A 13,613-nucleotide genomic window follows, 5' to 3' on the forward strand; every position below is an offset into this window, starting at 1 on the left:
TCCTAATAGCCGGAGTCTCGGCCAGTGAGCGACCAGGCGATCGAACACCCCACATCCACCGCCCCTACCCCAACCCCAAAGCGTTGTTGGATATATGTGGGACGGCCAGAGCTGGTGATGTTACAATGTGTCATGACTGTTTTTATATACAATCAGAACCAGTAGGGGTAAGTATATAAAGGCAATTAATGTGTAATACTATGCTGGTATCCACAACGTACGAGAAAGGCACGAAAATGAAAGAAGACATACAACGTATTATGTGTTATTGACTATATACTTACTTACTATATTATAATGTAACTACAGATAAATATAGTATAGCATCTGATGAAAGATGTGATGTCATTTCTTATACATTCTCACTCCCACCTCCATCACCCTTCTCTCTGATTTGCTGTCTCCACCAAACGCCTCTCATAGCCTGTCATCCCCCATCCCCATCCATTGTTAACCAACATAAAGATAATGATAAAATAATCTGTAAAGTATTAATCATATTGTATTATCACACGCTTCTGCATTATCACCAACAAATAAAAAACATACAATACTCCGGTATACCTGCCAACCATTTCATCCTGTTGTAAGATGTTACATGACATACACACTGCAAGTTGGACCTTGTGTTACAATGACATACGGTTGTTTATCGTTAACACAGGTTGTGTGGCTTTGGACATCCATTAATCCATATGAGTGTGGTAATTTAAGCCTTACATTATAAACTCGTAAGGATTATGTTCCTGTCATTATTGGATGAACGAAACGTATCAGGGATCGGCTCTGACGAACCACGAACTCTGTTTTAATGAAAATATTCCGACCACTTGCCACAATAGTGACACAGTGTCATTATGTATATGACTGAATGTGGGTCAATCGTATACATAACGACATTGTGTTACTGTTGTGTTAAAGCAGAGTTCGTGGTTCGTCAGAGCCGATCCCTGATTCGTTTCGTTCATCCAATAATGACAGGAACATAATCCTTACGAGTTTATAATGTAAGGCTTAAATTACCACGCTCATATGGATTAATGGATGTCCAAAGCCACACAACCTGTGTTAACGATAAACAACCGTATGTCATTGTAACACAAGGTCCAACTTGCAGTGTGTATGTCATGTAACATCTTACAACAGGATGAAATGGTTGGCAGGTATACCGGAGTATTGTATGTTTTTTATTTGTTGGTGATAATGCAGAAGCGTGTGATAATACAATATGATTAATACTTTACAGATTATTTTATCATTATCTTTATGTTGGTTAACAATGGATGGGGATGGGGGATGACAGGGTATGAGAGGCGTTTGGTGGAGACAGCAAATCAGAGAGAAGGGTGATGGAGGTGGGAGTGAGAATGTATAAGAAACGACATCACATCTTTCATCAGATGCTATACTATATTTATCTGTAGTTACATTATAATATAGTATGTAAGTATATAGTCAATAACACATAATACGTTGTATGTCTTCTTTCATTTTCGTGCCTTTCTCGTATGTTGTGGATACCAGCATAGTATTACACATTAATTGCCTTTATATACTTACCCCTACTGGTTCTGATTGTATATAAAAACAGTCATGACACATTGTAACATCACCAGCTCTGGCCGTCCCACATATATCCAACAACGCTTTGGGGTTGGGGTAGGGGCGGTGGATGTGGGGTGTTCGATCGCCTGGTCGCTCACTGGCCGCGACTCCGGCTATTAGGAGGGAGAGATTAGTGCTTTCGGGTGTACATACGGTAAGTCTAATTAATACTGAATATGAGAAGAAAACAAATGATAGGGACATATTGGTAACATATCAGATATAAACTTGCCAAATTTAACAACATCAAAAGCAGTGTTTTGGTAACAAAACACAGTGCTGAATTGCTTTGGTGGCAGAACCCCTAATGTATGGCGAGGATTTCAATTTGGTGGCTTCCTGCGGAACTTTAAAAATTCAGCCTCATAACGGAGAAGTTACTGTATTAGCACTTTTAACAAGTATCAACACAAATGTCTTCACCCAAGATTTCATCATCTTTGCAATGAATGTTTAAACACAATACAGTACTGAAGAAATAGGAGTACAGTACTTTACGGTAAAATATATTTTGTAAACAATAAAATGTGTGAAAATAATAAAACAAGAACTAAAAATACTACATACCATAAAAAAATTTGAAGGTCAGTAAAAAACTTAGGTTTTATCTGGGTTTCATAAAAAAAAAAAAAAACAAAAAAAAAAACAGGTTTTTATATAAAACCTGGTTGGGTTGGGAGAAGCAGATTCCCCCCCCCCCAATCACCCCTACAATGGAGACATTCTAGGTCTTGACCTATTACTGATGGTATTAACCCCTTAAACGCGGATCGTCTCATTTGCGACGCTCGGCCAAAAGGACATAACGGCGGATTGTCGCGTTTGCGATTCTAGTAAATTTTGAATAACCGCGGGCAAGTAGGCTCCAGCTGGTATTGTCTATCAGTACCACCACCCTCTAGCTACAACTAGCATACTTTACCTTTGTACTACTGACCTCAGTTGTTGCCAAATATCGCGTTTTCCCCCCGTCCCCCCCCCCTCCCACGGCCCGGCCAGCCTGGCTGTGATACATGGCAGCGCTCTGAGCGCTCAGAACTGTAAATCTGCGCTCTCCTCTCACAAGCAGTTTATGCTACTAGGAAACGCTTGTTTCCCCAGTTGTAACACTAGCTTTTTTTCTCATGGTTTGCCCCTGTTTAGCGTCAGTTTACTGCAGGCTTTCAAAGTGACATTATGGCGAGTTCTAGCTCTTCCCAGTCAATGCAAGCGGCCGACAGGAACGAGAATAAAGTGGCGGGCGTAAGGCAGAATAAAAAGCGCGCCGTGGTGATCTTTTGGGAAGTAATATGATTGAAAATAATGTAGTATACATGTTTTTAGCTGTGAAAATGGAAATGTTTGTTGAGTGACAGGAAGACCGCCGCCATAGTGCATGTCGGCCGTACGCTCCGTTGATTTTAGCCTTATTTTCAGTGCTTATTGTACAAATACGGATTCCTAACTACCTTTACGTTGTTGTATAAAGTGTACTGTGACAGACTGAGGCTGTGGTAGAGGGGAAACCGGGTTGCTGGAGGTGTGAAAGTGAAGACTTTGTTACCCAACTTTGCAAGTCTTCACAAGTCCTTTGGTAGTCCACGAAGGCTCAACACCTGTCTCAGAAGAAAGCTGAATGTAAGTACTATATGCCATAAAAATTTTAATGTTCTAGGGTTAATCTCTGATTTTTGGCAAATATTTTCCCACACGTACTCAGACCCCGCTACAACCCCGCCACACGGGGGGGATCGGCCGTGTAAAAACTGTGGCTGCTTTTGTTTTTATCGTTCTTGAGGCTCCTACCTCATGTGGATGGACTGCAGAAACCCAGCCACTTCAGTCAGGTGTTCCCAGACCAGGGGCATACCTAGAGATTTGGGGGCCCGGGGGGCTAGGTTCTTTGCGGGGCCCCCCTTCAACATTTAAATATAGCAGGCCCCAAAAAAGCTAGGGCCTGCCTTAGGTATACTGTAAGAGTACTGTTGGCAGGCTTTATAGTGTAACAGTTTAACATTCGTAATCCTTGCCTTAACTGGTTTTTAATTCCAAACTACACTTTTCTGGTGTGTTTTACAGTGTTATTAATGAAACCGGTAATTATTTTTGATGCTGATGATACAATGTGGCAACCCACTTAACCTCAGCCTACCCAGCCTAACCTAATCTAAGGTAAACCTAACTCATCAGCACCAAAAACAATTATCAGATTCATTAAAGCATGAATAATATTGTAAAACACATCAGGAAAATGTATTTTGGTCATTAAAAACCAGTTACGGCAACTTCTAAATATGTACTGTCCCGTAATCCTCTCAACTCTATTAAATTACAAAAACGAAGAATAAATATATATTTATATACACTATTACAATAGAAAGTATTTCCAATAATTTATACTCACAATTAGTCATAGACAGTACTGCTGTTTGTTATAAAAGCCACTTTTCAAGTGCTGGTGGTGTTGCACCCACCGGTTTCAATGTCAGGTGACGACTGAGACTGTGAGACGTGTCTCGAATGTATCACAAGGTTTAGGTCTACCGCTTAGCTACAAGTTGCCGGATATCTCATTTTCAAAACTTATCTAATATCTCAGCCAGGACTGTCGGGATGATAGATATATATATTTTTAAATATTAATAAAAAAGCTTATAAGTTTTTAAGGCTTTTCAGGGCCCCCCCTCAATTGGGGGCCCGGGGGGCAGTTTCAAACAGCACCCCCCATCCCCCCCCTCAGGTACGCCATTGTCCCAGACATCTTTTAACATTCTAGTAACTGATGGATTGTCTGTAATGTGAGAGTTACATCCATGGGATGTGTATGGGTGCTTTAGTGTGAGGGAGAGCAATACAGTAAGGGCAGAGCTTAGTTGTTTACAAGTTGCTACTGCTGCTGTTGTTAAGAAATGTTAATCTGTATGGCCAAGCAGATCCATCAACCACAGGCAAGTGTCGAAAGTGTTAAAGCTTTGCAGCCAACAATTTTATATATGTAACACTTAATTCTTGTAATAGGTGAGTCTTGAGTTAATTGAAGAGCAGGAGGAGTTAAAGTTGAATACAGGGAGTTGATCTTGATTTATTATCTTCAGAGAAAGTCTAAGTTGAGCAGTGTATGTATTATACAGAGACTTAATATACTAAGTAAGTCTAGTTGGACCCCTCTTCTTATTCGCTCTCTCCACTATCTGTCGGTTCTATGGCCTGTCTCCTTCTGATCTCAGAATCCTACATTCTGGTGTAGCATGGGTTGTGTCACGTGTGCTCTACTGTCGTGGAAGCTTCTTGAACACTGTATGTCTGTGTGTATGTACTGCTTCTGGTGCACGATCAACATTCCTTCACTTAAAGAGTTGCAAGCTAATTTCCCGTTCCCACACCTTGTCTGGTGCTGTCTATCTATCCATCCATCTATCCATCATGCTTTCTGTTATGATTTGTATTTATAATATGGAGTCCTGAAAAAAGATGATGATGATATTTAAGGTGGTGAGTCAAATGAAGAGGGACAACAGGGATATTATAGATGAGCAGTGTATGGAAAATGATGGAGGAAAAATAGTGACAAACAGTGAGGATATTTAAGATGTCTGGAGAGAGAATTATGACTGGTTGATGAATGAGAAGTCTGACTGGAACTGGGAAGGTTTGGAGTCAACAGATCCAGCATTTGACACTGCTACTGTAAGCAGTGCAATAGGCAGAATGCAGCTGGGGAAGCCAGTAGGTGTGTCTGGGTTGACTGCTGAAATGCTGAAGGTCTCAGGAAATACTGGAGTAGGTTTAGTTACTGATTTGATTAATGTGATTATATACATGTTGTCCCAGATGATTGGCTGGAGAGTGTGACTGTAAATGTGTACAAGGGAGAGAAAAGAGGATACCCTGGAAAGAGGAAATCATAAAAGGCATAAAATTTCTGGACCACTTAAAGAAGGTAATGGAGAGTTCTAAAAGGTATGATTAGGGAATGAGTGCATATTGATGAGATGCAGTTGGGGTTTATGTCAGACGAAGGGACCACTGATTCCATATTCACTGTTCGACAGCTTTAGGAAATATATAGAGGAAAGAAAAGAGATCTGTACTTTCTTACTGTTGATTTGGAGAAGGCCTTTGACAGAGTTCCTAGGGAGGTGGTGACGAGGGCAATGAGAATGCTTGGGATTGAGGAGTGGCTGGTTAGGGCAGTTATGGCTATGAATGTGGATGCTCACTCCAAGGTAAGAGAGACTGGAGATTTGTGTGATGAGTTTTCTGTGAATGTTGGTGTGCATCAATGGTCAGTCTTGAGCCTCTTATTGTTAATCATGGTGCTTGAAGCCCTCTCAGGTGACTTCACAGATGGACTCTTGTGAGAAATGTATGTTGCTGATTTGGTGTTGATTGTAGAGAATGAAAGGGAGGCAGAGGAAAGATTTAGTAAGCGGAGAGATAGTGTGGGGCACAAGGGCTTGAGAATAAATCCAGATAAAACGAAGATGATGTTACCTAGGGTTGGTGGCGGTAATGTCCTGTCAAAGAAGAGGGAGAGTGGCCACATGCAGTTTGTCACACAGGCATGAGAAGTAATTCCATATTGTGCATTGTTTGTGATAAGTGAGTGCATAGGTGGGGGCAAGGTGAAAGGAGGGGGGACTTACCATCCACTCACTCAATGTAGTGCTGCTTTGGGTGTCTGCACTTTCCTCTCTTCCTTCCTTCCTCTTCTGTCTTTTTTTCCTTCACTCTTTTCTCTTCCTTCTGCCTATGGGTGACTCTACACTGAACGACAAGCCAAATGGTTTCCTGTACACCAGGAAACCATTTACAAAGCTGTGTGGTAACCATATAACCAAATTATGGTGCCTGGTGGGTAATTAAGGTGCTCCAATCAGATTGAGCCTGTGTAGGTTTATATCCAAGGTATGGTTGGGGTTTATTGCTCATGCTATGCCACTCAAGGATGATTATGGCTGATCACTCTCATCCTAAATGTCAGGATCAACTTGCCTAGCCCTAGGCTCCTATGTTCCTCATGGGGTGGCATAGGATTGGATGATGGATGGATGGATAGGAGATGTAGTGGTATTAGAGGTGGACAGCAAGATAATGCTCATTTCATGTGTGCGGTGTATCAGGGAGCGTAGGTGGAGATTGTCAAGTGTTAAAGGATTGACCTTGCTGGTGAGTCTCGTGTGTGTGGAAGAGTTTTGTTACTTGGGAGACATATTATGTCCTGGAGCTAGGCCTACAGTAGAATGAGTAGTGGTTGGAAGAAGTTCAGGGAGCTTTGCCTTTCCTGACAATGAGAAGGCTCTTCCTCCATGCTACTGGATCTTATTTTGCAGCATGTGTTCATGGCAGGTGACGGTGCTCACCATCCACTCACTCTAAGTAGCGCTGTTCTCAGGTAACTGCCCATTCCTCTTCCTTCCTTCTTTCCTTCCTCTCTCTTCTTTCTTTCATTCTTTCCTTCAATCTACACTGAGTCACAAGCTACATGGTTTCCTGTACACCAGGAAACCATTTACCACACTGGGTGGCAACAATATAATCAGATTATGGCACCTGATGGTTTAGTGGGTAATTAAGGCACTCCAGCTGGATTGAGCTTCTGCAGGTTTTTATCCAAGGAGTGGTTGGGGTTTATTACTCACACAACGCCACACAGGGATGAGTGACGCTGGTCACTTTCATCTTCAGCCGGGACCAACTTCCCTAGCCCCAGGCTCCTACACTCCTCATGGGACAACACTGGGTTAGATGGTGGTGATGGTGGGGGTTAGGAGAGTAATGTTGTATGGTAGTGAGACCTGGGCTGCAGAAGAAGAGGATATTCGCAGACTCAAACATACAGAAATGAAACAATTAGGTGGATGTGGAGGCTTGGTTTACGACTGAAGAGTTGAGAGGAAGGATGGGACTGGAAAGTATTGGTGTTGTGATGAGGAGAGGTAGACTGAGATGGTTTGGACATGTGGAGGGGCTGGGGGATGACACCTGAGTGCAGATGGCAAGAAGTGTGAATATTGGGGGTGGGGTTGCGACAGGCGAACCGAAAAAGACCTCAGACAAGGTCATGGAGTGTGACCTCAGGGATAAAGGACTGAATAGGAATGCTGCCAGAGATCAAGTAGCATGGACAGCTGCCATTATGTGACCAAGGTCGATGCATGTTGGAGGGTTTATAAAAAAAAACAAAAATGAAATGAAAACAGGGCTGTCCCATGGAGTAAACCAATGTTCCCTTGTGGCAGACAGCACCTCACCAGGCAAAGTGCAGGGAAGAGTTTGTAGGGTTGATTATGCTGCATTTGCATCTCTCCACCCAGTTAACAGGAGTACCATAGTAGGGTTCACATCATCCCATTATCTGGTTATATGGTTACCACCTAGCATTGTAGATGGTTTCCTGGGTTACAGGAAACCATTATGCTTGTCACTCGGTGCAGACCCATCTGAAGTGGAGTGATAAAAAGTAACAGGAGGGATAAGAGAAATAGGAAAGAGAGGAGGGTGGAAACTGAAAAAGAATAATAAAGGCAAAGGAAGAAGTAGGCGGCACTACAGTACTTCAAGTGGGTGGATGGTGGTAGCCATCACCTATCACCATGACAGTGCTGTAATAATTAAGTGATTCTTACCGTAACCAAAGAGACATCCCACAGTTTTGCCTTGGTGATGATATTATGGGCTACCTTGGTATTCTGATATATTGCTGTGCGCATCTTGAGAGTCAGTGGACGAGAGAGGGACATGATCATTCCTCGCACCATCTGCTCCAGACACCCAACTCGTCGCATTAATGCACTCCCACCACCCTACAATGAAATATAGAGAAGCATTACTGTAATACATTTCAGCTACCAGTCATCCAGTCCATTATTTCATCACACTGTAATGGACCAAAGACTGCATATATCAGTAAAGTTCAGAATAGAATGAGAAACTGAAGTAAATTAGAGATAAAAAAAGATCATCATCAAAGTGACACTATGCTGCAATAAGCATTTCAGAAGACAGATCCAGTAACCTGTGGCATGCCCTCCTTAATCTCATCTAAATTTTAAAATTTTCAACACTTTGTTAGGGGATGAAGTGAGTATTTATGCTTTACAAGGGGCCAGACATGGGGTTGATACAACTGATATAATCATGGTGGTGCTCGTGGCTTCTTCCAGACAAAACGCTCTTACAGAAAAAAAGTATCTTCAGCTCATCACAGTATCTATCTATCTATTGCCAGACGCCTCAATCCCGTTTGGGGTGGCCACAAACAAATCGCCTCCAAGTCACCCTGTCCCCCGCCATTTCACTGCCCTGCTCCCAACTCACACACCCCTCTCTCATATACCTCTCCACCCCATCCCTCCATCTCATCCTCGGCCTCCCCCTCCCTCTTCCCCCCTCCACCTCACTCACATACACTCTCTTCGTCAGTCTTTCACCCTCCATCCTCTCCACATGGCCAAACCACCTCAGTGTGTTCCTCATAACGCTTCCTATCACATCCACATCCACACCACAACGCTCCTTTATATCCTCATTCATCAGCCTGTCTCTCCATGTGACTCCACAGGCTCCTCTTAAATAACTCATTTCCACTGCTCTCACTCTTGACTTGTGTCCTACGTCCAAGCTTCACTTCCATACGTTAGAGTTGGTATCACAATACTGTCATGTAGTAACTTTTTCACTTCCATGCTCACTTCCCTGTTTCTTATCACTGCTTTCAAAGAACCAGCAACCTTTCTTCCCTGCTGTACCCTTTCAAGCACTTAACCCTCCAAACCTCCATCCTTACTCATCACACTACCCAAGTACTTAAACGCACTCACATTTTCCAATTCCTCACCATCCAACCTCACTGTCCATTCACTGACTTCACCTCTCTCAAAGACCATCACTTTACTCTTCGCTAAATTCACCTTTAGATTCCGTTTCTTACACACTCTCCCAAACTCATCCACCAAGCCTTGCAGCTCCCCTTCATCTTCACTCAACAACACAGTATCATCTGCAAACAACAGTACAGGGAGTACTGTTGTTTGCAGTATGTGAATGCATATACAACATTCCAACCTGTTTCATTTGCAAGTAGAAGGACTGATTTACTTGTGTACGGAACTTTTTTAATGTATAATACAGTTAGTATGTCTATGATAATTTCTGAAGTGAGACAATTTTTGCGTGTCTTTTTTTTTTTTTTTTTTTTTTTTACAGCTTTCAGATGACGAGGAAGACCACAGCAAAGATGAACACCTTCATATATATATATATATATATATATATATAAGTCCATACATTTTTACTTCATTCAGGCCACCATCAATGGGAAATTCTCCACCAAGTAATGTGGTAATGGTTCATTCCTTTGACATCATAACTAAAGGAGGAAGAAGAAAACCATGGAGGAGACTGAATACAATCCAATACAGTAAAACCTCGATATAACGGACTTCAATAGACCGGAATTCGCTTTTATCAGACACAAGGAGTTACTGGACTAAATTCCTATATATTGGAAAAAGTCCGATAAAGCCAGAAGCAATCTGGACTGCCTGACCACTCCAGCTATGTTCAGCAGATTAAGGTAATTAAAAGACATGTTTATCAGTGTACAGTACACTATTATTATATATACAGTATTATACCATTTGATTAATGTTGTGAAGTTATAACACAGTACAGTACCGCAATGGTAGTCAAAACAGTTTAAAAACTGTTCCTGCGATCCAGACTGTCTGATATATTGTAAAAAGTCAGGATTAGCAAGGGGATGTTCGGATGTCGCTTTTATCGGAATTTCGCATTTTTCGGAATGGTTTGGGCCTCAATTAGTCCGTTATAGTGAGGTCTTACTGTACTTCTATTCCATACTCCCTTTATTTTTCAAACAAGAAATCACCATAATGAGACTGTCCATGATTCAGCTGATTTTTTTTCTGTATTAGGAGCTACACCAAGTGCCTTAACCTGCTAAATGCTTCTGAACACTGCTAGAGACTGTGGGAGAAAAAAAATCTGAGTTGTGTATTGGGTGATATGACATGAGTATCAGCTTGAACTTTGCCCTATTTATCTGTGGCTGACTTTCTTGTTTAAGACTGGGGATTGTGTGGTCAGTTACCAAGTCTGCAGTCAGAATGCAATCTTATGGTAATACCTACGACCTGATGGTAGCTAACCATCTACTACTAAGATGAATACAGTACAAACAGCTTTAATCAAGTCCCAACATTTTGAATTCATTCATAACTTCAACTGATGATCAATGAAGCAATTATCTTTAATTTTTCCCTGCTATTCACCGTTTATCAAAAATGTTACTCCCTCTCTACTCTCCTCAAGCATTCATACATCTAACCATACACATTTCACACCCTCCCACTTATCTGTTTCACTACTCTTCATCTTGGTTCACACAATGCCATTACATCAAACCCTGCATTCTTGAACATGTTCACTACTTTCACTCTCCTACATCCAACATTTTCACCTCTTGCATTCCACACAGCTATAAGAGCCTGCCTATTTTTTCTGGGCCCTGGGAAGGAACAGGACTCATTCCCAAGACTTTCTGTACCTTTGTCAGTATGAAGAACAGAGAATGGAAGGACCAAATCTCAACCACCCTCTCCCTTCTTACCATCAGACACAAAGGGATTGTAGTTGTTGCTTCTGTTGTTGTCCCAGGCTCATTAGGACAGAACCCAACGTTCTGCAGCCTGTGGCTATCCTTTTCATGCAGTCAACCATTCTCCTTTTGGGGAGATAGGGATTACAGGGGTGATATTCGTTCTCCACTAACCTAGGGACTGGTCATAAGGTTACCACCTAACATAAAATATCCCGGAAAGACGGGAAATCATTTGGCCTGTCACTCAATGTAGTCACCAGCCATGGCATTACAATGAGTCACTGGATGGTGAGCCTCAGTGAAATGAACCTAAATTCAACTGAATACACTGGATCAACCTAACAAATCTTAAATGGATGTAAAGGACCGATTGGACTGGAAATGGCTTTAAAGATCTGTAGATATGTGAATGATTGTGAACGTGAAACATGAAACAGTTTGAATGGTTTAGCTAAACATGAAAAAATGAATAGACCTATGACAGCATGAATAAACCTGACTAGCTCTGCATGGATACAAACTAAACTGAATGATATGAATGGACCTGCTGCAGCTTTCTGTACACTGACCTGAACTAACCCAACTGAACCTGAAGTGACCTAACTTGACCCAGACCTAAACTGGCCCGAGTGGACCTACACTGACAACTGGACCTGTTGTTGTTGTGCTACCCTAGTCTGTCTGACAAGAAGACCCATCAATCACAGGCAAGCAAATGCCCCCGCAAGGCTGCCCCATGCAGTGAACTGATGTTCCCATGCAGCTGACAGCACCTCAGCAAAGTAAGGGATTAAAGTGGAGATTCAGTCTGAGCAGACCCATCAACTACAGGCAAGCAACCACCACCGCAGGGCCGCCCTGTGCAGTGAAATGATGTCCCCATGCAGCTGACAGTACCTCAGCACAGTGAGACACAGGAATTAATGTGGAGGGCTGGTTCCTGGGTGGACACCACATTTGTATTTCTTCACCCAGTTAACTGGGACACTACAGTAGGTTCCACATTATCCTATTACCTGGCTATGTAAGTAGCTGCACATGGTTTCCTGGGTTACGGGAAACCATTAGGCTTGTCACTCAGTGTATACCACCGGAAGAGGAAAGAGGAGTAATAAAGAGTGACAGGAAGGATGGAAGAAACAGGAGGACTTACACAGAAAAAGAATGATACACAAAGGAAGAGGCAGGCAACATTACAAGTGAGTGAAAGATGGGTGCCCCCACCTGCCACCTGACTGATCCCATAAGGATGCAGATGATCCACAGTGACTTGAATGGAAAGCAAATGACTCAACCGGGCCAAAACTGATATGAAGGACCTGACTGGATCTTCACTAACCTGACTGGGCCTGAAACGATCTGCATGTACCTGAACTGACGTGAAACGATCTGAATGAACCTCATCATAATCATCATCATCATCATTTGGACCTCCTTTCCCATCCTAGGGCAGGGTAAGGAGAGGCAGTGTCAAGACAGCCAAAGTTTGCCCGATGCAATGGGCCAAGTTTCCATTCTCTCATCGTTCAAGCCCTCGAAATCCTGGCTCCATTTGATAGACCAAAAAAATTTCACCACTTTCTGTAGCTTCACATATACCTGTCTGATAGAGCCAATCCGAATGCTGTCACGTTAAAAAGGAGGTGCCAAATCCCTGGTCATGCACTTCACCGCACAAAATTCATCCACCCAACTCGATCTTGTCAGTCCCTTAGGCTCACTGACTTCCATACCTCTCTTCCTCACACATTCATCAACCACATCTCTCCACCTTCTTCTTGGCCTACTTTGCCTCCTCCCTCCTTCAAATTCACTCAGATATACCATTTTCACCACTTTATCATCATCCACTCTCTCCACATGACCATCACAGTATACTCTCTTCAATTCTGGTGTCCACTTACTTCCTCACTCAGCATCTTTCACGAATCACATTATTCCATATCCTATCCACTCTCTGCTCCACATACATTCCTCAGCAGTTCCATCTCCACTGCTTTTACTCTTGACTTTTCATTTTCATGCCACACCAAAGTCTCACATCCATATGCTGAAGCTGGCACTAAAACTCCTTCATGTAGGCCTTGTGTAGTTGCAACACTCAAGTCTCTGTTTCTTATCAAGGTCTGCATAGCACCAGCTACTTTCCTTCCTTGTGTCACTCTACTTTCCACTTCTTTTGAGCATTTTCCTCTTTTTTTCTAGTGCTGTGCCCAGGTATTTGAACTCTCTCACCAGTCCCAGTCTCTCTCCATTCACTGTAACATAACACTGGGAGTCACCTTCTCTCTCAGTAACCATCACTTTACTCTTTTCTACATTTACTCTCAAGGCATGATGCTCACAGAAATCTGCAAAACTCAGCACTAGTCTACTAAGCTTTTTTCCAGTATTTGCAAGTAGC

At 42.4% G+C, this 13,613-nt stretch overlaps 1 protein-coding gene across 1 annotated transcript in view; it reads right to left on the reverse strand.

Moving 5' to 3' along the window:
* Nucleotides 1-13,613, reverse strand: part of Dus3 (Dihydrouridine synthase 3) — a 329,322-nt gene that overhangs the window by 84,802 nt on the left and 230,907 nt on the right. The window contains exon 8 of the mRNA XM_080275728.1: nucleotides 8,214-8,390. Coding sequence (XP_080131854.1) covers nucleotides 8,214-8,390 — 177 coding nt within the window. The remainder of the gene's footprint in view (nucleotides 1-8,213; nucleotides 8,391-13,613) is intronic.

The sequence above is a fragment of the Coenobita brevimanus genome, chromosome 62 (genome assembly GCF_032717465.1).
Source record: "Coenobita brevimanus isolate Jiangsu-jjx chromosome 62, ASM3271746v2, whole genome shotgun sequence".
Lineage (NCBI taxonomy): Eukaryota > Metazoa > Arthropoda > Malacostraca > Decapoda > Coenobitidae > Coenobita > Coenobita brevimanus.